Source organism: Cyanistes caeruleus, chromosome 4 (assembly GCF_971803275.1).
Source record: "Cyanistes caeruleus chromosome 4, bCyaCae1.hap1.1, whole genome shotgun sequence".
Lineage (NCBI taxonomy): Eukaryota > Metazoa > Chordata > Aves > Passeriformes > Paridae > Cyanistes > Cyanistes caeruleus.
In genome coordinates this window covers 75,607,291-75,634,801 of record NC_141704.1, presented here as the reverse complement: position 1 = coordinate 75,634,801, position 27,511 = coordinate 75,607,291, and the positions used below count along the sequence as shown (strand labels likewise).

Below are 27,511 nucleotides of genomic sequence, written 5' to 3'. Positions count from 1 at the left end.
TGCCAAAAAATGTAGATTAATTGCATTCATGCCTGTTGCCAAGGCTCCTGTCAGTAACGCTAATTCAGTGTAAACTTTGTTTTGTGTGATAACATTTATCACTAAGAAAAACTTAAAGGTAGGAATGTTTGAATTGCCAGAATAAAACCGAAGGCCTTTTTCTTAAAAAAATCAAAACCAGCAAAAAAACCAGCAACAAAAAGTGAAAGAATTTTGTTTCACATTCCACTCTGAGTTGTGGCATGACATTAAATTGAAGTTAGTTTATTTTTAGCAGGTTTCATTTGTTTGTTTGCTTAAATGTAATAGCTGAGCAACAAGAGCCTGTAAAAATACTTCTAATGAATGAGTAAAATTGTAGCACAATAAAGAAAATAAGTAAACTACGCAACTTCAGATGCTAGTTACAGAAGACATTGAATTATTTTGTGCTGATAGAAGAGTATAAAAGGTGGCCCACTGGAATTACTCAGTTTCCAAAAAGACACTTGCAAGCAGAAGGGGTCTAAGTCTATAGTATTTTATCTAAGGGTCATTATTTTTCAAAGGATATAAATCCTTCTGTTAAGCTGAATTGAATTTATCAAATAAGTCATGTTATTATGTCTGGACAAGGGAATGAAGTTTATCAGTGAAATAAAACCACTGAAAATACACAGTGCTGGTGTTCTCTGCTAAGAAGGCAAATTCAGGCTTCTTGAATCTCTTCCAGAAACAGATATAAATTCCACTGTAGCTTTTCAAACAGTGAATAATCATGGTCTGTTATGTTTGGTGGTGAATCATGCGAAGAGTTGCAGATGGTGAGGCCGGTGCAGCTGTGCAGATGCTGGAGGAGCTGAGATAGGAGACTGGAGGACCAAGAGGGTGAAGGAGGTGATTTGGGGATGGCTTGATATGGCTGATAGAAGAGAGGGATAAGACAGCTAAGAAAATATTGAAAAGGACTGTAACCTGAGATTTGGGATAAGGAGTGTGCTGGTGACTGAAAGGAGGTATTCTTGAGTAAGATACATATTTTTTGTTATTATTGATCTTGGAAGCAAAGATTGAAGTATCAGATACTGAAGCAACTGGACTTCTGTCCTGAACCAAAACAATAAGGAGCCTGAACTAGAAGTTTAAACTATAAATGAAAAGAGAAAACTAAGAGACTTCATGTCTCTTTTAAAGGAGTACTGGTCTTAAGTAGAAGTACTTTTGTAGGAAAAGGTACAGATGCAAAGTTGTGAGCTTTTTTATTTATATTTTTCTGAGCAGGACGTGTAATAAGATCAGGGTGGCAAAATTTGGGAGTTTGTCAGATGAAGAAGTTGTATCTAAGTCGACTAAAAATGGGGATTGCAAGGTCTAATCATTAAATGGCAGGTAAGACTTAAATGAAACTTTTCACAGTCTTAAATCAATATGCTAAACACACCTTTCAAATTTTTGCATTAAGTAATTTTAATTTATATTTTTCTTTTTTTCCTCTCCTTTTAGATTGAAGGTCTTGTTCCAAAACAATAGTTCTTTATTCAGAAAGAATGTTGCCATTAAGATGGCTGCAAGAATTAGGGGGTAATGCAGGCAAATGTCCAGATCAGTCTTGGAAGACAGTTTTGCCCCAAAACTGAGAGCAATTTTCAGGATTGTTTTCTCACCTCTTCTGGTCTAGTTACCTGTCAGATACATGCAGTTTGGTCTGCTGTCCTGTGCCCCCAGCCCAGTAATTCTGAACCTGCAAATCTCAAATTAGAGCAGTAATGGCTGCAAACACATTAAAATTCAGTCATTTTCATGGAAGAAGAAAGGAAAACATATTATTGACCCTTCTGAGGAAGTGATGCAATATGAATTCAGCAATTGTCTGTGTTTGGCCTGTCAGTTTCCAGCCAGCACAGGAGGACAAGTAAGCTCAGGCTGAAACAGCCACAGTGTGTTTGTGGTGCTTTGGGGGTGCCATGTGGGCAGGGGGCAATAGTAAACGCCTGTGTGAATAATACTTCTCAAATCTGGGTACTGCCTCAGTACTCCCTAGCTATTATTGTGCTGTTTAAACTCACAAAATCATACACAGCTGCAAAAATTTCATTGCCAGTCAATAAACTCAAAATTTATTGGCACATGTCAAATACGTGGCCTTGAATGAGGTTGTATTCAGTTGAAGTATTTATGACATAGGAACAATCCTTTATTCTTTTCTTAAAAATAAGCAAGGTTGAAATAATACAGGAAGGTTAAATATGCTCAAAAACCAAAAGATTAGGTAATTATTTCTTATCCTTTAATGACAAATTTCAGATAAAGAGAAATATTTTTATTTATTTATAACACGGATCCTAAGCAAGGATTCTAATTTCTAAGGAGTATGTTTCTGCTATATGTTATGTTGTAATATATATGTGATATATATATGTATATAATGATAATGTACTAAAGAATATGTTATTATCAGTAATATATACCACTTGCTATCACACATAAAGGTCTGCAGATAACAAAAGGGATTTCTATATCCTGTTTTGTAAGAACACATTTTAAGTTGTCTATACTTACACATGAACCCTAAAGATTGTTGAAATACCATCAGTTTCAGAAAATGCAGTGTTTGACTTTAAGTTAGTGGCAATTGGCTTTTTCTTTTTATAAATATAGTGTGTCTAAATTTTCACATTTGTAAGGAAAAAATGCTAGACAGTTATGCTTATAAAAGTTATGTTTTCCTCGACAAAACAGTCAGGAATGTTATGTTTTTGTGGGTTTATTTGGTTTTGCTTTTTTTTTTATCTATCTAGCATGTGAGCAAGTAAATCTGAGTGAGAGGTTTATGTAGCAGCACCATCAATATGCCAGAAATTTTGCCTTGCACTGCATCTGTGTGCAGATGTGTATTAGATTATAATTTTAATTGACAATTTCAGTTGCACAGATGTCTTTAATTTGTTACCTTATGATGTTTATTTTTACCATATGTAGTGAAAATGTACTCTGCAGGAGACTTAGCAAGGGGCTTACATTTTATTTACTTCAGGAACTGATTATATTTGAGATAATAATTTAGCCACCACTCTAAAATGCAATTTCTATTTGCCTGTTACCCTCAGATATCTATATCCTTCAACAAATGAGGTCTCCCTAGAATATCAGGGTATAGTTAGAAAATTGTCAAGCAGGCACTTTTCATAATCTGAGATGCAGTAATCACATGTATAAGGAAACAATTGCAGCATTCCAATTTAGTCTTAAGGATCTGGCTCCAGGGAGCAGCATGTTGGGGCAAATGCGTGGGCTGTTTGTCAATGCTGTACATGTTGTAATCAACTTTGACTTCACCACTCAAACTAACTTTTATGTATTAATTTTAGAAAAAAACCACCTCACAATGGCTTAGGACATCTAATCTATGCCTGCAGTTCATAAGATGCAGTTTTTGTGGGATTTTTGGTTTGTTCCTTTTTCTTAATTCTCCTTAATTCTGACCATACCATGCAACCAGATTTAGTGTCAATCTGAGCTCTGATCTCTGAAATTAAAGTGTCCCTAACTGTTAATCAGTTCAAAATCTTGGCTTATATAATTAGCTCATCAGATGTTTGTACAGTATTGCAAAACTTAGAAAAACCTGGCAACTTCCAAGTAAATGGGCAAGGGGTTTTTGGGACACACCAAATAAATGGGTAAGGAGTTTTTTACATGAGGAAAGTAAAATAACTTTAAGTTCATCAGTGGGATAATAAAGCAAATACTCATATGACACATTTGTGTGAAGTGACCTTGGCTCTTGGATCAAATAGCAAATACATGTATGTCATGTTTGTCTGAATATGACCTCTCCTTGGTTCAAATATCAATCATAAATCAAACCCTAGCTTTTGATGTACATGCAGCAGGAGCAGCCTCTTAAATGATGCACCAGATCTCAGTTTCTCAGCAGTTGTGGTCTCCACGTCAGTGTTCAGCACACACGCCTTCAGCATGTGTGTCAGTATGTTCTGTCAGCTCATGGCCTGCCAGGTCTTGTCACAGAGGCTTTAGAAACTGTAGAACTTTGAAGCACAAACTATTGTGATTAACGCATGTAATCTTTTGAATCCTCAAGCATGGAATAATTTGACTGGAGTATGGCAGCGACTTGAAGTGATACTGATATTGAAATGGATTGGATGAAGAGCAAAACCTGGGGATTCATTTGGGAGAAGAAAGGAAAAAGGGGGAGTTTGTTGCAAGTGCAAAGTTGTAAATGTAACACTGGAGTGGGGTTTTCATTAGAAATGCTCTTGTGAGCTGTGAGCAGTATTGCTAGAACTGTAGTGAACTTGAAAGGCAGCTTATGGCAGAGAACACAGGCTGTAACGGAGTGGTTACTAAGATGTTTCCATGGCTTAGTTTCTTGCAGAAAATAAATTCTTATTTTCCTTTTGAATCTCTTGTTAATAAAATCTACTTTCTTCAGTGATTATGCCTCAAAAATACTGGATATTTTGAACTCCAGTATGAATATTTGCTTTAAGTGAATTAACAACTAATGTAATAAACTGAATCATCTTCCCTCGTGCTGCTATATAGGCTGATTTTTTAAAAGCCATGTTAACAGTGGTATCTTGATTCTACAGATTAAGCTGGTAGTCAGTTTGATTATAAAAATGGAAACAAGACACCATTACAAATTGAGAGGTTTTTAGGCCTTCTATGTATCTGAACTAAAAAAGTTGAAGAAAAGCAAAAGACTTTTTTAACACAAAGGCTTTCACTTGAGTCTTTGGCAGTGCTTGCTTGGGTTTGGTACCATCTAAATTTCAGACAGGATTATAATGTAGTTTAAAAAAATACAGAAAGCTAGGAACTCAAAATATGCAAAGCAACCAACAAAAAAAAGTCCCCAAAGCCCCACAGACAAACAAAAACCCTGAAGCTACAAAGATGCCTCCAAAAACACTTCTTGAAGAAAATATTAAATTGAAGGAAAACATTATATGTTTTTCAATAAGCCTAAGTATAGTATTATATAGTTTGTTAATTTATATTACTGTTGACTTATACTGAAGTCCTGAGTAGACATCTCTTTAAAGAATTCACAGACAAGACACAGATTTAAAAGAGATTTGAAAGCTTTACTTTGACTTACAGCTATTTCTAACTTTAGTTTCAGTTAAACATTCACTAGACAGAAAAGTCAAGTCTTCTATTCCCAGTTACAGAAACCTCCAAAGCACTTACTTTTTGGATATGAAAACTCACATATAGAGGAGAAAAAAGCAAACCCAACAACCGTGAAATCTCAATCATGGCATTCTATGCAGACTTGAACCTATTAGAACTTGAAGGCAGTTCAAACAACACCTCAATCTCCACTCTTTACAATATGGGATTTTCCTTTTATCAGGAGGGCCTTGATGCAAATTTGAGTAATGCCATGTTTGATACATCCATTCCTGTGAAGAAAGCAAGCATGATTGCAGATAGGTGTAAACTTGAGGTGATAGACCTGTAAGTCTTGTCTATGGAGCCTGGAGGCAAAGGTTGCAAAACCTTCCTGTCCCGTTGCTGATGAAACCAAATCTGGCTCGTGTTTTCAAAGGGATTGCAGGGGCTCCTTTAAACACAGGCTTCAGATCTTACTGTGCCGATACCCAGGAGCTGTGGTCTTTTGTTACGTCTGAAGCTGAGCTGTCTGATACAGGCTGACTAGTCTAATGGTGTGGATGAAATATGGTGAAATCTATTTTCTGGTCTAATATGAAGTCAGTGTAAATATAAATTGTTCTGAATGGAGTTCCAAGTTACCAGCATCTTGAGGGGCCTGTTGAATTTAAAAGTCCCCATCAGAAAGCCACTTGATGCTAGGGTGTTGTTTTATTCTTTACAAGCAGCTGAAATTTTTCTTTGAGCTAGATTCTACTCTCAGCTTGAGTTTCCAGCATTGGAACTTTCATTTCATTTTTGTTATTTATTTATTGGAGCACGTTGCATCAACTCAGTGTAAATGCCTGTATCTTCCATTTACTGGATTTTAGTGGCAGTTTTACTGCTAGAAGGTGAGTGTCTGTGGGATGTGCACATAGCAGCCTGCATGACAGTTCCATGGCCCTGCCAAAAGATGGTAATTCCCCTTAATCTAATAGAGGTGCTGTCTGATCTGTAAAGCAGTTTTCACCTCTCACAGGAGACCAAAGAGGCATTGGCTTCTTCAGGCAGAGCAAGTGCCTGGTTTGCAGACCCAGCCTCTCCACACAGGCACTGGATTCTGCAGAGGAAATTCAGGCTGCACATGCAGTTATATTTGGGCTATGCAGCGCTGTTCCCAGCTGCTTATTTCTGCTCTCTCCATTGAGCCAGCACTAGTATTTGTAAGGCTTTGCAGTGAACTGGATCAGGGAAGTGGTTGGATTGAAAAGCATCATGTTTTTAGTGTGTAATCATGGCCTCAAAGATCAGTCACAGCTCTGGAAATTCCACTGAGCTCCACTCAGCCCAAACATGTTAAGTGAGTTGTTTGACGTTAGGTGAGATTAATTACCTCTGTTATTTCTGTTTGCTGAAAATTAATTTCCTCTTTGCAGTTTTTTCTCCAGTAGCAACTGCATCTGTTGTGTGAAAGTGAGAGGATATGATATTTGAAATAAATAGCTTCATTATCTCCTGAATAGTTTTGTTGCTGCCCTGTTATTGTTACTTCTTACACAGTAATCTTGGCAAAACAAACAGTTTTTCAAACTATTTAGTGTACAATAAATGTGTTACATAAGTGAAAGAAAGCATTGGAGGAAATTGTGGATATATAATCTTGAGGTTCTAGAAAGCAGCTGAATAGTTTAAAGCAGGAAGGTCACATTTAAAAGGAGGGTTGAGTGGTCCTGTTCAGATACTGATCTGTGATATACACTAGCCAATGTCATTTGAAATCCAGTGGGACAGAAGATCCTGGGTCCAAAGAAACACAGTTTCTTAGCTCAGTAAGTTCTCCTTGTGTTTGGCTGAGTAATATAAAACAAAAAAATCATTCCTGTGTTGTTTTTATCATTTTGTCTGGGCTTAACCTCAGGAGGGAACCAAGCCCCACTTGCTCACTCCCCTGCCATGGGGCTGGGGAGAGAATTCAAATAAAGGTTGCATATAATTTTTCCTTACGTGACTTTTAAGATCCTAATTTTACAACTTTGCTGTCAATTTTCAAAATTAGGGTACATGAATTTTGATTTCTCTTAAAGGCAAGGATTCCTGTAAGTTGCATATGATATCTTGGAGTACAGCTGAGTAAAGGGAAGAAAGAAGGTTTTCTGGGTGGATTTTTTTGGAGAGGGGGTGTGTAACTGGCAGTCTTGATGAAGGGGTGGCTTGGGAAAATTTTTTATCATGTGCATAGAAAATGTTCTCTTATGTTATTAATACTTCTAAAATGAAAAATAGTATGAGCATGTAAGGTTGCAAACTATGAAAACTGAATCGTCACATGCTAGAGGAGAAAATATGCATCCTTTCCAAGGTGGAAGTCTGGATGTCACACTTTAGATACCAAATCTTATTTTCTGTTCTTTTTTGTGTTAAATCAGGATATTGGAACATTCTGCTGCTTACATATTCAAGGCTCTTCTTATCCAGTGAAGTTTTCTAAAAATATCTATCGCAATCACGAGTTTTACATGAGCTGTTTTCAGCCCCAGCATTCCCAAAATGACCTAGAGGTAATGATTGTTTCAACTTTAACCCTGGTATTTGCAAGCAAGCCCTTTACACGATCAATTTGTTTATGCAGTAAGATCAGACTTTGTTACTGCTTCCCAGAGACCTTTGCATCTCAGAGACCTCTTTCCTTACAGGGATTATCCCTGGTGTGGCAAGTATTAAATGTGGAAGGGCTGGAGGTTTAGTATCCCTCTATCCCTTTCCAAAAATGAAGCAAGTAACTGATTGCTGCATGTTGAGGTATTTTTCTTTAATGATCTGACTGATTTCTTTGGGACCAATTTCAAGTTTATAGGTAAGTTGCTCAGTGGGTATTTACAGTGAAGTGGTAGGAAAGGACTTCTTGTGAAAATAGACATATTTCAGAGATAACAGGATGTGAGAGAGTAAAACCTGTTTAATAATTCCATGGAATGGTGTCCTTATTTTTCTATGTTCTATTCTCTTGTGTGTGTCGGTACTTGGGGGTAGGAAAGGGGCAATGAGAGACTAGAGTATTGTACGGGAAACTGAGAAAATCCTCTGCAGGTATCTTTGGGGCACAGAACTTTTGTAAATACTTAGAAGACACAGATCTTAGAGTGGAATCATCATGCTGCATCTACTACATCTACTGTTGTAACATGTACAGGGCTTTTTGTAAAGCAAAATTCTCTCTGTGAATATTAAATGAACTTCATACTCATTATGCTTTTTATTTTCAAAGCTTTTTCCCATTCAAGCAAGGATCAATGCATATTATGTGAAACCTGCCAATGAAAGCATATGCATATGTAAACATGCACAGAACACCGGGAAGCCAGAAGGCAGTTTACTGCATAAATACTAGACATATTACTTAAAGATTTTCTGTGCTTATAGAAAAATTGTCAGTATTGTGAATATTAGTACATTTTGACAATGTTCAGAAATTGTTATGTTGTCGCCATGCTTGCTTAAGTGCCAGTTAATCATTGACAAGAGCTCTAATGATTAAGCAGCTGTAATTTACTTGTAGTGTTTGAAAGTACAAAAGGGTATGTAATTTGAAAATTAAAACAAGAAGCACTCCATTTATGTTTCACTAGCTATTAGGTTGTTTTTACAGAAATTTAGCTAAAAAGGTTGATAAATTTTACATACTGATTGTAAATGTGGAAAAGTATGGTGTGGTTTGGGTGATACCAGGCAGCCTTTGCATGTTCAGAGGTCAGCTCTCAAGTCTTTGCTTTCCTGACAGATAATACCTATTTTGGTCAAAGGCAGACCTCAGTGTTCTCTTGATCTTTTAAAAATACATGTGCTGGATGAAGTAGTAGCACTTGAAGAGATGTATGTGATTCAGCAGGGAACATTGGGTACAAGAAGCCCAGCACCTACCTGAACCACCCCAGCTATCCTGGGGCTGAGTGTCTGCAGAGGAATGCAGTGTTTCTGTGCTGTGAACAACTGGTTTAGCCCAGGAGAACTTCATGGAGAGCAGACTGGAGGAGCAGTGCCAATTATATGCTCTGCCATCCCTCTCTTCCTTCTGTTTATGGCTTCTTAGAGAGACAAATTTGGTAGTCTCCTTTGGGTTGTTGCAGGTTTCTCTATACTTTTCCCCCATCACAAAATAGATGCATCACACAGATAGGAATTTAACTTTATTTTCACAGATTACATACAAGTGATTTCTCATTTCTGAGTCTGAGTATGTTGTGGTTGTGTCAGGGATGTGGGTAGATAACTAAAAGCAAACAGCACAGTTAGTTCCAGGTGTTACTGGGCTTATCCATGCTGTGTGTCCAGCTCTCACCCTGCACAGTCAGTACAGGAACATCTCTGTTGTCTGTGACTGCTGTTGGAAATCATGGATAAATTCCTATATTTAGTCTCCTACATATTCCTGCTTGACATACTATGTGACAGAAATTATTTTCCTTTTTTAGTTAAAACTATCCTGTTTCAAATAAATTGCCAAATAGATCTGTACTAATGCTCTTTGTAGAATGAGATGGCAAGTTAGTAACAGTGACAACATCTCCTTTATTTTTCCTGCAGAAGAAGAGTGAGTAGAATATTGATATTTATTATAAGTTTTGATGGGAAGTGCGTAATGCCTTGTGTAGAAACACTTTTTTAGCAGTGAAGAGGAAACAACAATCTACAGACTGATCTAGTCATAACTTTCATTCATCTTGAAGTCTTATGGGGAATTTTCCCCACCCTGTGCTTTTGATGATTCATGTTGCATAAAGCTTCCAGAGCAATAGAATGTTTTATAATATTTCACCTTTGGATTAGAAATCCTGTATTCAGTGTGCTAGAACTGGTTCAAATACTTTTTAAATATCTGTTGGTTTGTTTTTTTTTTAATTATTCTTTCACCAGTAAAAAGAAGTTTAAGTGACTGCTCTGCTTGATCAAAATGGTGGACACTGAAAACCAGCTCTATCCCCTTACTCCCTTGGAGGAGGAGGATATAGACAGCCCATTATCTGGAGAGTTCCTACAAGATATGGAGAACATTCAAGACCTGTCCCAGTCTCTAGGAGATGATAGTTCTGGAGCTTTAAGTTTAACAGAATTCCAGTCACTGGGAAATGGTCCAGGATCTGATGGATCAGTTATAACAGGTAAGAGAGTTTGGTTTAACATAAAACTTTATTTTATAAATAGAATGATAGAATTTAATAACTAATGCAATAATTGTTGTTTATGATGAAGTGACACTAGAAATATAACATAACATAACCTGTTTATGGCATGGTCTTAAAATGCTTAAGGCTAAAGTTAATGTGTTAAACAAATGTCACTGAAGACTGGCTGTAACATAAAGTTACATAGTCTTTAGTCAGAGGCTTTGCTTGGGAGATCAGAATGGGAATCACTGCAGTGGTGTGGGACTCTGTGGTGATCTCAGTAAGGTTGTCCTGTTGAATCTGGGTATTTGCAAGTCTTTTAGCAGGAGAGCATTTTGAAGTAGTTTACTATTAACCTTTTGGTTGGTTTGCTTTGTTATGCTTTGTTTTGGGGGGTTCTTATTTTAGATCAATTCCCAGCCTGTGATCCCTATTTCACCTTGTAATAATAGAACTGATCAGCTGAAATGAACATTGTGGGTTTGAAGGGAATGGGGAGACCTGCCTCCTGGCACTATCAACCGAAGGAATGTTTCTAGAACTATGACTGGTGTCTTTTGGTTGCAGATCTTCTCATTAGAGAGATGCCTTGTACAGGAAAAGTTATGATGTGCTTTATGTATGTGTGTATTTGTTCATAATGTGGTCCTTCAGAGGCAGGAGGCTTTACAATTATTTGAGTGTAGGTGTGTACAAGGCCTACAAATAATTTAGATCAGTGTCTACTGTCACCTTCTCATGGAGTATTCAGTGCTCATTGCAAAACATACTGGTATTGTGGTTAGAGAACATGCAAAATATAAACTTCCAAGGCTCAAGTTCCGTAAGGCAAGTAAATTGAAATCACACTTTAAAAAAATCCTGGGGTTTAGGCTGTTCTAGATGACTCTGACGCCTGTGGGCTTGGCAGCGCTGGCAATGGAGACTCTGCATTCTGTGCCAAGGTTTTTTCCAACATAATACTTGCTGACCTACATTCATGAGTGTTTCTTAATCTGTCTGTTAAAATAACACACCCATTAATTTGCTGAAGGCCTGTGGTGCAAGTTGCAAGATGGAAGATAAAAGAAATTCTGGCCTCAGAAAATATTTTCCTCAAACAAGGTGGAAATATTAATTTAAATAATTAAGGTCGGAATGTGTTAGTTTTGTAATGTGTTCATCTACTGGTGGCATGTCTGGCGAGTTTCTTTCATTGTACAATTCAGAAATGCTTTGCGCATTATAAGAAAAACACAAAGTATCTGAGCCAGGCTATTTTAGAAGCAGGCATTTGTTTTCCCTTCCTTTTAACATCTGTTCAGCCTTTCTGCTGATGTGCAGAACTTGTCTGTCTGCTTTTCAGGCCTCAGTTTAGATTGTTATTCAGAATTATGAGTAGCTTTTCAAAGGTCAGGGGTCCTTACATGTATCTGAAGTGTATCTGTGTGAGGTAGGAATGTGTCTCTTGAGGTACTGCAACAAGAGACGCCCTGCTCATCCCTGCAGCACAAGAGATGGATGATGTAAAGCCAAGATGAGATGTTCACAACCTTTCTGCAAAGAACATCGGTGTTGTGTGTATTTGTAGGGTCCATAATCCCCCATCTAGTTCTTGTTGCCAGTCACTTCAGTAAGGCCTTCTTGACATCCTGTGTCACCTCACCTTAGCAAGGTACAGCCTGTATTTTGTGTGTGTTTGCACTGGGAATATGATTTTTCAAAGACTTATGGTTGAATTGTTAGTTCACTTAATGACTATTAGCACAAGATTATTTTTTTAGAATAAGCTGATTTCTTGTGTGGTTTTTAGTGTAGTAATTGTATCAGTCTTGATAGTATAGTATTTATGAAGTGTTCCTTTTTTTTTTAGACACCCTTTCACCAGCATCCAGTCCTTCATCCATTAATTTTGCCTCAGCTCCAGGTAGCATAGATGAATCACCCAGTGGAGCATTAAACATTGAATGTAGAATTTGTGGGGATAAAGCCTCAGGCTACCATTACGGAGTACATGCTTGTGAAGGTTGTAAGGTACAGTCATAATTTTCTTCTTAAGAACCTAAATCATCTTGTTTTGTTTATAGGGTAAAATGAAGGTAAACATTTGATACATAAATGTTTAATTACTGTAGCTCTAGCCATTACAATTATTTAAATAATAAACCTATATGTGGTCTTTTTTCTGAAGTAAGTCATCCAGATACCATAACTCAATACCAGACCTTCATCAAGCAGGAGCAATTCACAAAGATAATTTTAATGCTGCTTTTCTGCATGTAGTTAGTGAAATACTAAAACAAAACATTAAACTGTGACAAAAAAAAAAAAAAAATCAAAGCCTTCTTGCTCCACTAGTGTTTTATTTGTGTTGGGAGTATGGCTGGAAGGAGTATACCACATTCCTGTTATAACAGCACCAAATCCTGAATTCTCCCCGCTATTACATGCTGCCTGAATCCCTTAGTATTGTACCTCTTGTGGTTTCGGGGCCAGGGCATGTCTATGGCACAAATTACTCTTGTCATTAATGTATAATTCTTGGGATGATATGACCCATGAACTATAAGATTCCTTTCTTTTTCCTCTAATGTTTTAGATTTCCATCTTTTTTCTATATTAGAAGGTAATAGGAGAGAAGTAATGGTCTTTGTGTACAGCTTTATTTCGTGCATCATGTCAGTATGATCATTTGAATGTAAATCTTATGTAATAACGCAGAATATCTGTTAGAGATGGGGAACCAGTTCCTAGCCAGATGTGTCCCACAGCCTACATGACATGTTGCTTATATGGCACAAAATGTTGAGATGGTTCTGGATTTTCTGTCCCTGTGGTTGGGCCGTGTGTGACCAACTTTGCATTGCAGACTAGAGACGTCCTGGAAAGAGCAGTTGAAGTAAAGGCTGTTCTACAATAAATGGTAAAAAAAAAAAAATAAATTACCTGTATGATTGAAGCTTAGTAGTCAACATTCATTAACATTACATATTGTTTTTTTCAAACTTTTTATAGGGCTTTTTTAGAAGAACAATTCGTTTAAAACTCATCTATGATAAATGTGATCGCAACTGCAAAATTCAGAAAAAAAATCGTAATAAGTGCCAATACTGTCGTTTTCAAAAGTGCCTTTCAGTTGGAATGTCACATAATGGTAGGTAAGAGTGCCCTTAATTTGTTTGTTCCTAAGCAGAGTCTGGTGCTGGAGGCAGGCACTTGGATAGCATTTTTACTCGCACACATGAGTTGAACCTCGGATTTTTTACAGGCTAGATCACCATGGGGGATGCCAGTTTCCCTGATGGGTTCATGTGGTTGATACTGAGCTGCCAAATGTGCTGTTATGAGCTTTACACAGTTGTGCTATGTGTCAGTTTGTCCATATGAATGTTCATTTATTTGCTTTCTTCACCCCAGAACTTTTGCAGCAGTACTCCCATTGAAACAAATTTCAATACTGGAAGAATTCTGATTGAGGGTTTTGTTGAAGAGTAGGAGGAGAACAACTGCTTTCATTGTGAGGGGGAGTGATGTAGGATAGAAATTTGTAGGAAAGCAGCCTTAATCATTTTTCAGGTTACAGTGCAACAGCTCTTGGGCAGATGGTTCAGAAAGTGGGGAGGGAGGGCAAAGGTCTGTGCTGACTGTGCAACAGGAATCTAGTAGGTTGTTTGTTAAACAGAATGGTAAAAATTCAGAGCATTTAGATATCCAGTTTAAAAGTTATGTTGTTGTTTGTGCTAGTGATTTAAGATAAGAGTGGCAAGCTTGTGGCATACAGACCATTTTCAGCCCACGAGGCAGTTCTCTGTGCAGGACGTAGCTTGCTGAGCAACACGGGTGAAGAGGGAGAGGCCAAGCCATGAGAAAGCACATCTCACTTGGCCAGATGACAGTATTTTCCAGAAGCCAGATTTGCTTTCCCTGCTTGGCCCTGTCCAGGCTGAATTTGGGGGCAGGTGCAATGTGAAAGTAGGTAAAAATTCTGGGCTAGGTAAAAAGCTGTGTGTTAGGAGACAAATTTCCTAAGGAAACTAAGCAGTGGGAATAGGTGGGGTGGGAACATGGCTGGGGAAGCTGCTTTTGAGATTGTAGTCTAGAGTCCCAGAAGGAGGCATTGTGAGAGTTGACTTTCTGGTTCTGCAGAAGCCCGGCTCTCTTGCAGTGAGCCTTGACTGAGATTGAGGTCCATTGGGAGAGGGTTGGTAGTCTCTGCAAGACTGGGGATAACCATCCTCAAAAAATGTGTGGACAACAAAGTAACATCTCAGGCCGGGAGAACTGAGCAGGGAGCCATGCTGGAAGTTGGCAGGAACTGACATCCATGTGAAGATGTTTCATCCTACTAAAAACACTGTGGCCACCAGTGCTCCAGTTGAAGGGAATAGCCACAGTTTTATTGCAGCAAACATGTGGGAGGCAACAAGGAAAAGGGTTGACTGCTACCTTCTCAGGAAAAGTGCTACAATTAAATTTATACCCATGATCTTAAAACTGTACGTTTTAGTTTAGAGCAGGTATTCTTCCACTTTTTCAACAGGTTGGTGTGACCACTCACCCTTAAGGGGAGGGAAGCGCCTAAGCCACATTCTGAACCCATTGAAGTCCACAGCTGTATTTCAAATCATGCCTAGAGTCACCTCCTTATGTCATGAGAAGACTCCCTGGGCATGTTGAAGGGCTGATGGTGTTCATGCCTTGGATTGCTCAGTGTAGGCAGTGAGGTCCTGTCGTCGCTGGTTGGATGCTGAAATGCTGTACAAGCAACTCGCTGCATGAGCCATCTCAAACCCTTGCACATCTCCCAAGGGTAAAATGGGGCTGGCTTAGCTTGAAACTGAAACTGAAGAAGGATGTGGATGTACCCATGAATGGCAAGACCACTTGCCCAAAAACCAGGAGACCTCCATACCCAGAGGTGTCTCAGACTTGCATCTCCTGTCTCTCAGAAGAATATCCTAATGACTAGATTGGGTATTCAGACTGTCCTTATCTCCAGTCTTGAAGAGCTGGTCTGTTGGGAAAGCAGTATGGAGTGTTGGGGGTGGAGGAGATTTTGTTGCCTATAGCCTTTGAGCTGTAAATACAGGTCTTTGGGCTAGGGTTCCCACTGGCAGTACAGATGTGTTGAATAAAGAACTGTATGCCCCTGCAGGTTCTGAGCCAGCAGTGGGATTCAGGCCTGACTCTGTTGCAGCTCTCCAGCTCGTGTGTGTGCTTTCTGCCAAGCTCCTGTCCATGAGTTTACTCAGTGTTCTAGGAGTTCACAAGGTGGACTTAGAGTTTCACTCTGGGAGCTGTAGAACTCAATGAGGAGAAAATAAAATACAAATACATTTAGAAAATGTAGAAGGGAAAAAGAATGTGTTCTAGCTCACTGCAGATAACATTTTGTGTTCTGAAACACCTGATTTCCTTCAGTTTAGTGTATTAGTCACTGACTGTGTTGGGAAGGAGGCAATTTCTTCAGCCCTGTCTCAGTTTTTGTAGACAGAGAAATCTTACTGCTCTAACCAGCAACTGTAAAAGGCTTAAGTTCTTGTATAATTTGTGTTTGTTTTACAATTATGTCTTCCCATCAGCAATACGTTTTGGACGAATGCCGAGGTCTGAGAAGGCCAAACTCAAAGCAGAAATTCTAACAGGTGAAAATTACGTAGAAGATTCAGAAATGGCAGATCTTAAATCACTTGCCAAAAGAATTCATGATGCCTACCTGAAAAACTTCAATATGAACAAGGTTAAAGCCAGAATCATCCTTGCAGGGAAAACCAATAACAATCCAGTAAGTACTTTTTCTGTTACTTTAAAATAAAACTGACAGGTACATAAGGTGATGGTAATAATTTGGGAGACTCTTTAGCAAATCTGTTAGAAAACAAATATCATGGTAATACAGATGTGAAATATTCAAAGGGAGTATCTGTAGTAAATATGGTTGCTTTTAACCACCATCAGAATAGTAAGAAGCTTTAGGAAAATCAGATGATTACCTTGTAAGCAGAAACTCATAACCCTAACTTATTGATCTTAATCAAAAATTAAGTGATATCTGAATGTGAATGCCTCTTGATATAGGAAGAACAGTTCAAAATTATTTTCCTATTATGACAGTGACAAAAAATATGTTTTTCTGTCACAAATGTCAGGATAACTACTATTAGCTTGTAGGGTGTACAGGTGCTCTGCATGACTTTTGTTTTAATTGGAATAATATTTATAGCAGGAGGGAAAAGAAAACTTGAGTTTGTAATTTTTTGTTTCCTCAGCCAGCCTTCCTGGTCTTTTCTGTATGGTTCCTTTGAAAGGCAGAAGCAAGCAAGGCTGTGAAGACACATATGCTGTAGAAGTTACTTTTCTTTCAGGGGAATTTAGCCAAGGTCTACTTAATTTTATCAACTGCTTTTTATTTGGTAGCACATGGGAGACTATAATCAATATAAGGACTCGCTTGTTTCGCTTTATGCATATTTATTTAAGCTCTGCTGTGATTTTTGTTACTTTTATGTAGAAGATGAGTATCTTATTTTATCAGCAACTTCAGTTTCAGTAAAACTTTGCTGGGAAAAAACTTTACTTATGCCACAGTGAAAACTATGTGAGTGTGGGGATGAGTGTTATGAAAATTGTAGGCAAGCTGTCTTCTGCACTGTGGAATTTGGCATATAATAGTCTAGTCTAGCCAAGACTACAGCTTTTTACGTTAGAGGAGAGACACATGAATTATCCCAGTCTTTTTCATTGCACTAAAAAGGTGTGTAAAATGAGGCACAGACTCAAACATTTTAGGGGTACAGGCTGATATGAGCCTACAGTAAATACCACCTTTAGCTCCTCACTGAGTGAGCTTCTGCAGAAAATTTTTGCGTGTTACCCTATTTCAGAACCATAAGCCACAGCATGTGTCACATGTGCAGGGATGGATCCTAGAGCATTTAATCACACTTCTTGTATTTGAATGTGTGTGGCCACAGCCACAGGGCTGACCAGCCAACAGTGACCAGCACATGTGTGCCTGGATGAATTTGTACATAAAAATTAATGGAGAATCAGCCCTAGGGTGTTACAAACAGGCTGTGTCCAATTTTTTCCATATGCAGGGAAGAGCAAAGGGGTTTTAGGCTATTTCATCATCTTTTAAGGAAACATTTTTCATTTTCTTTCACATTTTCAGCAGAAAAACAGATTTTAAAAAAAGGTTTTTTGCTTGTAATTTGCAACCCACATGTGCATTAACAGCTGATTTCAGTGAATCCTAATTTTTGGCACAACTACAATTCATTTCAGAATGAATGAGCATTTTTCATGATGATGTGTTGTAATTTTTTAATTTAGCTCCCAAGTCCTCAGCCATGCCTCTTTACTGCACACTGAAATTATGTTAATTTTTTTTTTAATGAACTGTTTAAGATGGTGTACATTATTAAAGGTTTAGAGATATGTGTGCTGTTTCTTGCTTTGTCACTTTCCACTCATATCCACCTTCCAATGGAAAGTTCTGCTTTGTGTAACTGTGCTGAATTGAGATGGAATGTGCGGTAGCCATAAACATTTAAAAATGGACAACCATAGGAACCTGACCTGCTGGACAGTTTTCTGAATGAAACAAGTGAATCCTATGAGCTCCTGACAGAACACCATGTGTTCCCCATGCTATTTAATCTGAAATGAGCAAAACAGCCCAGGGAAGGTGGTTGGTGTGTATGGAACTAAATTTCTGTTCAAGGTCAGTAACTGTGACTTTGCTAGGCTGGGAAGCACTGGGGTTTGTTGTTTTTCTTTAGTGGATTGGACTTTGTTTTGGTTGTTGCTCTGCAGATACGTATAAAAATATTTTTGAGCTCTGATTGTTTGTAAGAAGGTCTGAATGCTGCTTTTGCTATGATGTTTTAAGAGAGTGGCTCATCTGTTTGTAAAGCATGTACCTTTCCAAACAAAGGGGATTATGGAAAAAAGCAAATTTTGTGTTTGCCATTCTAGTGGGATTCTCTGTTTAGAGATGACTCAGCATCAACTGCTAGAAAGTTGGGACAGCTGGGACATTGTCTATGAAAATCTGATACTAAAACACAAGAGTAGTGCAAGGTTCACATTCCTATGCAAATATGCTGCCCTAGGTATTGAAATGACTGTTTGTGTTCCCCCTAGGGCTCTTCAGGAAAGCATCCTGATGCGCATCAATTGTAGTTAGTTTAGGAATCGATAGGAGTGTAGGCAAAATAGCCTGGACTTCTGGAAAAGGTAATACAAGTCTTTGTGAACCCTCTAGGACTAGCTCTCAGATGGATATGGCATACTAAGCGCAGGAGTGCTGGAGCTTCGCTGTAACTATTAGATAAAAGTAAATTAAAGATATGCCATACGTCTTTGCATTTGACTATTTGCGTTGCTGTTTGCAGAGCAGACTTGTTAGGTATTGCAGTTTGTCATACACTGTTTGTCTTGATGAGAAGTATAAAAGAACTCAGGGTTTATTGATAGTTGAGGACTGATTAGCATGGAAGTTAAAGTTTATCAAAATTCTTATTCTGTAGGAAGAAAACAATAACCATTATTTAATGACTGAACTCTTGGGTTTTTTTCTCTGTAGCCATTTGTCATACATGATATGGATACCTTATGTATGGCAGAGAAGACCCTGGTAGCAAAACTGGTAGCCAATGGGATTCAGAACAAGGAAGCAGAAGTTCGAATCTTCCACTGCTGCCAGTGCACATCTGTGGAGACTGTCACAGAACTCACGGAATTTGCCAAATCCATCCCTGGCTTCTCCAACCTGGACTTGAACGATCAGGTGACACTACTGAAGTACGGGGTGTATGAAGCCATATTTGCCATGTTGGCCTCTGTGATGAACAAAGACGGGATGCTGGTGGCCTACGGGAATGGATTTATAACCCGGGAGTTCCTGAAAAGCCTGAGAAAGCCATTCTGTGATATAATGGAGCCAAAATTTGATTTTGCAATGAAATTCAATGCACTGGATTTGGATGATAGTGATATATCCCTTTTTGTTGCTGCCATTATTTGCTGTGGAGGTAAGCATTACATATTTGTTCTCTAAGGTAGTAAATTTCAATATTTCCTTCTCATTAATTAAAAATTTTAATGGAAAAGCTTCTATCCTCTGGAAGATTCAATTCTGCCACTAACTACACTTTGAGGAATCATTATAAAATTATGACATGTATTCTTTTGCTTGTTTTGAGAACAGATCGTCCTGGTCTTGTAAATGTAGGACACATTGAAAAAATGCAGGAGAGCATTGTGCATGTACTGAAACTTCACTTGCAAAACAACCATCCCGATGACATCTTCCTCTTCCCAAAACTTCTCCAAAAAATGGCTGACCTCCGACAGCTGGTCACAGAGCATGCTCAGCTTGTTCAGATAATCAAGAAGACTGAATCTGATGCACATTTACACCCTTTACTACAGGAAATCTACAGGGATATGTATTAAGGACTTCTAGTATTTTTTCCACAATATTTAAAGACAGAGAAATACAGATGGGAGCAAAACTACTCGTACAGTTACATGCTGTTCACTCAGCCCAAAGCAGGAAAAATCAAAAAACTGGGGAACTGAGTGCTACATTTTGGTTTGGGATCTTTTGTCCTCTTTTGAAAAAGTGCGGCAGAAAAATACTGGTCAGAGTGCTCAATGAAGTGTCTTACAATGGTTCTTTTATTTGGAAATTTGAAAAGATTGGTAAGGAATACATATTTGTATAATAAATCAGAATGTTAAGTAACAGAAACAAACAAAATTGAATTTCCTCTTGGCTTAGTCATTTTAGTATTAATGTAACAAACTCAGCACCTTCCTTCCAGGTATCTGCACAATCAGAAAGAAAATGCACTTTTGCCTAGTGGTAATTACTGAGAACCAGGTAACACTTTTTCTTAGAGTATTCAGTCTAGGTGTAGCAAATGGCTGGATATTACTGTCCATACACTTCTAAAAATTTGGAAAGATCTTTGATCCATTGCTGCTTTAATTCCATGAAATGATGTACAGCTTCATCTAGTGTTATGTTGGCATATTTAGGGTTAGCATGTTTAAAAGACGGTTCTCTTATGAAATTAAAATCCAAAGAGTTATTTAAAATACAGCAGAGATGCTCCAACAGGTGTGTCTTGAAGAGTAAACATGATAAACTGATGGGACCTTTTTGTTTCAAAAGTCTTTCAAGGAAATGTGAAAATATACCCTGTATTTTTGTAGAACTTATAATAGCTCAGGATGCAGTTTTGACATAAAAATACTATTTTGAATTAGCAAGAGTTTTGGAGAGACTGAAAAATCTGATCCTACCCCAGGAAAAAAAAAAAAAATTTAACTTTCTAGCAGTGATAGCTAGATCACTGCTAGAAAGATCCAAAGGAATGATTGGATAGGAAAGGCACCGGCCTCCTTTAAGTGTCTTGGCAGTATAGTTGTTTGGACCTGTTTACTTTTCTGATGAATACACTGCTTCATTTTTTACCCACTTGGATATTTTTCTATTCCTTCTTTGGCCTCATTGATAGAAGTATTTGGTACTTGTTTTCACCAGATTTTGTCCTTGTGAATAAGGCGACAGAAATACCATGAACAGTGTTTGTAGGTGTCAGACTGTGTCATAGTATGAAAGGCAGCACAGCTGAGAGTAAGTTTATTGTGTTCCTAGGAGTAAACTGATTTTTGCAATAGCACTTGCTGTACTCCTGGTGCAAAATAAGCCAAAAGGTAATGGCTTCCTGACTTTGCCATTTCATGGGCTCTTTCCTCAGAGAGCTGCCCAGAAGTCCCAGCTGCATGCAAGGCACTCTGCTGTTTCTCTTTCGTTTCTTTGATACAGTAACTTCACATTATTACCTGCTAATTTTACTTTTTGTTTCACAAAAACGAGGTCTCAGGAGCAACTCCAGTATTTTCACTACAGTTAAGCTTTCAGTGGCACAGGAGGAGACTTTGTACTTGTTTTATTTTTTGCAGCACATTTGAAGACACCAGTATCTTCACTGCAAGGACTGAGTGATGAAGTGAGAACATCACACTGTCATTCCTATTTTAGTGGCAATGCTTGTTTCTGTCCAGGCCCACTGACACAGCTGGACACTGGAAAAATTAAAGGTTTAAAGACAGCTTGGGATTTATCTGGACAATGATTGTGGCAGAAGTTACAGATAAATATAGATATATTTAGTGTAAAATATTGAAGCCCCAAAACGGGCCCCAGATTTGGTGAGCATCTAGGGCAGGATAGAAACAGTAACTGCATGTGCACAAAACTTTCTCCCCTTCCCTGTTGTCAGCAGGAAGAACAGGCCTCAAAAACTGAAAGAGGAATGTTGGTCTTGCCAGGAACCCTCAGATGAGAATGGGCTGCCTTTTGTGTCCAAGAGCAGTACACAGTGTGCCCTCAGAAACAAAGAGAGGATTTTAGGAATGCTGCTGCTTTATTCTCCCAGCCAACCCTGTTTCACTGAGGAGCTGTGGGGTTTAGGCCATGGAAATAATTGATCTGCAACATTGCTGATGCAAAAAGTTGTCAAAATATCAGCCATTCTGGGAAGGTGTTCTGAAACTGTAGGAGCCAACTGCTAGTTTATCTTCTGAAAAACATGGATAACTTGAATTATTCTCCCCCAAAAGCACAGATTTTTGCAGAGGGCAAATTTCAAAGTTGTATTCCATAGTCTAGGTGTACTGTAGGTTCTCAGGAAAATCAGATACAGTGTGCCTAACTATTTTTCCAGCTCTTGTTCTCAAAAGTGGCTAAAATACTTCAGTAATACTTAAAAACATGGAAAATTAATAATAAATACTTAAATTCTTAGCTAAGCTATAAAGAATTGCAAATAGAGTAACTCAGTGAAAGACATAACATTTAGTTGTTTTAGCAGCTATTTGTAACAAGGTCCTGTTACTAGCATGAGAAAAGTGCATAATTTTTTTTGTTATTTGAAAACCAGCAAGAAATTTTTGACTACTTCCTTGGACATTAAAAGTTTGATTTCTGATTTAAATTAAATTGCAGACCCTTAATGAGAAAAAAAACCCAAAAAAAACCCCAAAGAACACATCTCTGAATTACCGAAATATGAACAAGATGTTAACACAGCCTAAAATTCTGGATGGATTCCACTGCCCACACTGCTGCCCCTTGCACATTCCCACAGTTACTTCAAAGAGTGGCACAGGGCAGACAATTCCCTTCCCAGAGAAGTAATGGCAAAAGAACTTCTCATTTCTACATTACGCTTTAAAGGAATTATATTTGCTCCTTCAGGAGGTGACTCCAGCAGGTTTTGGCCAAGGAGATTTTAAGGTTACTCAGTTTATGTCCTTTTTTTTTTTAATTTGTAATCCAAACTAGTCTCATACCTATTTCTGATTTATTACTTCATTATTTCCCCTATGTGCAGATAAACTAATACTTTAAAGTACTCCATCTATGGAGGGAAGTAAAGTGATCATATTTTAGGATTAAAATGGTATTGAAGATTTACTGGCTCATCAGGTACAGTCTGGATCTGATTCTTACCAACATAATTCATTTTACTATCATAGCATGGAAGAACTCTGGTTAGCAACCAGGCCCCACAAACAGCTTAAGGCAACAGATAGGAGATGGATAGAGAAATATCCTGAGAAACAATGGTGTGACTTAAGTTTTCAGAAAATCTACATATTACTCATTTTTGATCATTGTTTGAGGGGAAAATATTTATTTATCTGGTGCCCTAGGTACTTCTTGTCGAAGGGGAATGGGGGAAGAAAAGGATGTTTTTGTGCCATGTATTAGGGAAATCTATTCATTCTTCTCTCCTTAAATATTTCCTTTAAAGCTGCTGTTTAAAAGAAGTTAATTACTTTGTACCTTTCAACATTTCTGATCCCACTTTTGCTTTAAACACAAACTGACACCTGAAAGTTTCCACTTATAGAAGCTGCATCTTTCATCACATTTAAAGAAACCATGTTTTGCATTAATTTCCATTTCCATGTGCCTTTGTGCTTTGGTTCCAGCAGCTGCTGCAGTGCTGCCAGAGAGCAGTTTGCATTATTCCTGCCCCACGCAGATCTCGGAAATACCAGCAGTTGCACTAAGCTCATTCTCATGAGAGAGAGTTGGCACAAGGCTGTACATCAAAGAGCTTATAATAAGCATCTAAACATTTGTTTGTTTATTCAAACTGCTGAAACTTGGGTAGATTTATTCATCACGAGAGCTGGGTCACATACGATTGAGTTTGAATTTCCTCCTTATTTCTAATAGAAAGCCTGGACAAACTTAGGCCCCATCTGAGGCAGAATAACTTGGGGATATCATGCTGTGTCTGCAGAGGAACAGTTTCAGTCTCTCCTGAAAAGCTTCCTGTGACTTAGCTGAAAATCTGCAACTGCATTTGACAAATGCATTTGCAGCTGTTATGGTACTGTTTAAGCATAAGGTCTTACAAATAATGGTCCCTCTCAGAAACCTCTCGTCCTTTTGGAGGTGTTGGAATGTAAGGTGGAGCATGGTTTCTGTGCTTGCTTATGTCCCAAGTGCTTTCCTGATAATCAGTTGCATATAATTTTTGTATTTAGGTTTAATCAGCTTTATTATCCTTCTTTTACTGGAGATTTAAACTATATGTGGGTTTGATCTAAGATTATTGATATTGTTATGTGTTGTGGGATTTTTTTAATTTCAGGTAATACCATTTCTTCATGGTTCAATTTATAAAATACAAGAATATAATTGCAAGGTATAAACTTTTAAGTTTATATCACTAAATTAATTACAGAGGTAAATTAATTACAGAGGTGCTTAAAGAAAAATGTGTAAATTATTTAATTTAAATATTTGTTACATACTTCATCTTGTGAACCCTTTGTACAGTGAGGAAATATTTACTTTTATGGGCTAAGGATGAAGGGGCTGATGTCAAAGACAAATAGCTATTTATTCATGTCTGGTCTTTATTGCTGTATCATTTGTGAAGAACTATCACAAATTCTTCAAAGTTATCAGTGCTTGATGTTGATGATTATAACAAAAATTCAAAATATATTTTCACATAGAACACAGACTTCCTTTTATTTAATTTTAATAAAAGCAAGTCTTGTTGAGGAATAGCTGCAATCCCAAAATCAAGTTTTTAATTCAAGTTCACCAGTAGGAAAAATGGTGTGCACAACTGAGTTAATCTTTCTTTTGCAGCATGGTAGCTCCTTTTCTTTTGAAAAGAGCTAAAAAGAAGCTGCATTTGGTTGGTGCACCAGTTTCTGAGGAACTGACTTGTGGCTCACTGGGAATAACAAAGTGTACTCTGGATTATTCCCTGTCACCTGCCCTGAGGGCAACCTGCTGCTTTTATAGATGTATTTCAACAATGATTTGGCAGCGCAAAACAAAATGTTGAAATTGGATTATTGGCTTCTGTACAGGAGGGTTCCTGTGGGATTTTAAACAGAATTCAGAGTCTGTTTAGAGGGATTGTGTCTGGTGCATGTAGGTGCGACAGTCTGTGCCTACAGCATCCTGCTAAGGAAATCTGATATAGGGACAAAGGTATCTATCTTCTATTTTGCTGTGTGAATCACCAAACACAGTAGCTATCACAAGCACAATCTATTACAAATGTTCTAGCTATCATTTGTAGTTACTGCTTTTCATTTGTAACATGTAACATTTTATTTCCTCAAATTGCTGCAGCTTGGCATTTTCACTTCATCAGTGTCACCACACAGGTATGTTGCCTCCTAAGGTGTTTGTGTCATTTTGCAAAAGCTCTGCTGGACTTCCCTGTGCTAACCTGAGGCGACTTCCTTTACATTGTCACTTCACATGACACAAACCATCCGTGTAACTGAGCCCATCCTAAAGAAGGCTGTTTCCTCCTTTTTTCTATTGTGCTCACAGGTTTTTAAAATCTTTTTCTGCTTCTGAAGCTGGAGTGGTTTTTATCTTGAGCTCCTTTATTGCATCAGTCAATCTTGTCAGATTCCATTGCTGTGGATGTTTTGAAACAGAATTCCTGTTGCAAGGACCTCAATTTCAGATGAGCTGCCTCTGCCAGGGGATAGGCAACATGCACAAGAGACTGATCTGATTACAGGCTGGACCTTAAATAAGGACTGCAAGATCAAGCATAAGGTATTTAAAATAGTTTCACTACTTGAAGTACTAGTAGTATTTTGGTGTATTTTCTCAGGTTGGATATGCAGGTAATCCCTGTCATGGTAAAGACACCAGCCTTCTGCTCAAAGCCAGGAGTTTCATGGCATTCTTTCCACTTGAAAGAAAAAAGATTGGCAGGATCTTCTCTTGGGGAAGTCCTGAGCCACTGAAATCCCAGCAGCACACCAGTCCTGGGTTGTACTGTGGGTGTGTAGGAGTGCAGCGTCACCAGGCAGCCTGTGTGGGATGTGCTGCAGAGCTGGGAGCAGGTCACCACCCCACAAACACCACACCCCAGCCCATCCAGGGGCTCACATGGCTCATCCCCACACACACAGCAGCTCTCTCCATGCAGTCACAGTACCTTGGGCCTTTGGCAGAGGAGGAATGTGCATGGTTTAGTTACAGCTGAGTAATAACGAGTCTAACCAACATTTCAGTGCTATCGATGTGCTCCAGACCCTCCTCTGAGTGGCTGGACAAAGTCTGGTTTAGCAGCTTCTCGGGGGAGCTGCCTCCTGTGCAGCTCCTGCTGTTTCACAGCTCTTACAAACAGTTGCTCAGAATTTTCTCTAGGAATGCAGCACCACAGCTTAAGTGACCTGGGATGTTGAAGGCCCCCCTTATGTCTTAAATGGTCTGTTATCTGGTAGGACACAAAAAAAACCACAGTGGTGTTAATGTTGCCAAACCCTAATCAATAGAGCTAATAAGTGTTTCATTAAATCAAGATATCAATATTAAAGAGAAAACAAAACAGCTTATTGTTTCCAGGCATCTGTTTTTAAGAGGTTTTGGGTACATTTTACTACAGTAAATAGAGAATGTAGAAGGAGCAGACATTTCTTTCAAGGAGTAGTCAAACCTAATTCTCATGGAATGCTTGTTTCCCAGTAAAAACCACTAATTCAAGCCAAGTTCCCAAGTGTTTTTCTGTTAGAACAATGCAAATGACACTTTCAAGGACAAATGGATGCCCTGGTCTTGCAGGGATTTTTAGGAAAGACAACATATCTTGCACTTGTGAATGTTTTAAGTCACACATAGCTATATACAACGATGCATTCTCAAGCGTTACCAGCCTACTGATCTAGGATGAAAAAACTTGAACTAAATATTTTTTTTTCTTTTTTACATTCTGATTTTCTTCTGTCTTCTTTAAAAATAAAAGGTTGAATTCACAGTGTTTGTATAAAGACTGGTAGGAAGCTATGTGCTTTAATCCTTTCAGACTGAATGTAAACCAACTTAATTTGAAACAGTTTTGCCTTAATGGTTTTAAAAAAATAAAGTATTTTTAAAAGTGACTTTAATGATTTGTGCTGATCTTTTATCTCCAGGAAAGGAACTCACTGCAATGTGACATTCAAAAGGCAGCATATTTGAAGCACCTTAAAGTACTGATGCTTCCCTGAGTATTGTTAGACACCTTTTGAAGCAGGACTGGGTGTGTAACATACTCAGAAACATTTCATATGGATTTATCTATCTATATATATTACCTAAGTTTGGTGCTGACCCATCATCCAGCTGTGATCTTTCATATTCTCATGGGTTGTATGGCTGGTTTGAAACATCCATGGAATTCAACAAGTAAAAAGTGAACTTCTGTGTGAAGTGCAGCACTGACTAATTCAATGAGGATATCTTCAATTAAACCAGTCAGGGAAATATGTCACAGGTAGCTGTTTTCCTTTCCAGAATCTGGGGATATTTTAAGCTGGTAAGAGAGTGCTGAAGTGAAAACTACAGAGGAAAAAGACTCAGGTTTCTTCATGTGCTCAGGAGCATGGAAGACCTGATGTTGAAAGTCCTTTGAGACCCCAATGAAAACAACCTGTAAAGGCTGTGCATCCATGAAGAGCAGGAAAGGTTGGGCATGGTATCATTCAGGCTGTCAAATCATATACATACTAAAATATGATGATACTGAGACCATAATGCTCATGTTCAGTGGGAATACAAGAATGTGGAATATATGAGTTCTAACAGCTGGGCACAGATAATAATCCATTGTCATTCCAGGAAATACCAAGTGGCATGTAGGGCCATCTCCTTTCCCTAAAGCATAGACCAGAGATGCCAGAAGGCATCTGCTGTCTCTCTG

At 38.2% G+C, this 27,511-nt stretch overlaps 1 protein-coding gene across 5 annotated transcripts in view; it reads left to right on the top strand.

The window, feature by feature from the left end:
• PPARA (peroxisome proliferator activated receptor alpha) overlaps positions 1-26,711 on the top strand; it is a 33,301-nt gene extending 6,590 nt beyond the window's left edge. The window contains exons 1-8 of one of the 5 annotated variants that reach the window (XM_023919085.2): positions 735-876; positions 1,261-1,368; positions 10,018-10,262; positions 12,121-12,281; positions 13,263-13,401; positions 15,830-16,032; positions 18,838-19,285; positions 19,462-26,711. In XM_023919085.2, the coding sequence (XP_023774853.1) occupies positions 10,055-10,262; positions 12,121-12,281; positions 13,263-13,401; positions 15,830-16,032; positions 18,838-19,285; positions 19,462-19,709 (1,407 nt within the window). In that variant the 5' untranslated portion in view covers positions 735-876; positions 1,261-1,368; positions 10,018-10,054 and the 3' untranslated portion in view covers positions 19,710-26,711. Of the gene's footprint in view, positions 1-734; positions 877-1,260; positions 1,369-7,532; positions 7,665-7,813; positions 7,961-10,017; positions 10,263-12,120; positions 12,282-13,262; positions 13,406-15,829; positions 16,033-18,837; positions 19,286-19,461 lie in introns of those variants that run through there. The other 4 variants (XM_086885903.1, XM_023919086.2, XM_086885902.1 and 1 more) reach the window with 4 other exon arrangements.
• Positions 26,712-27,511: the final 800 nt, after the last annotated feature.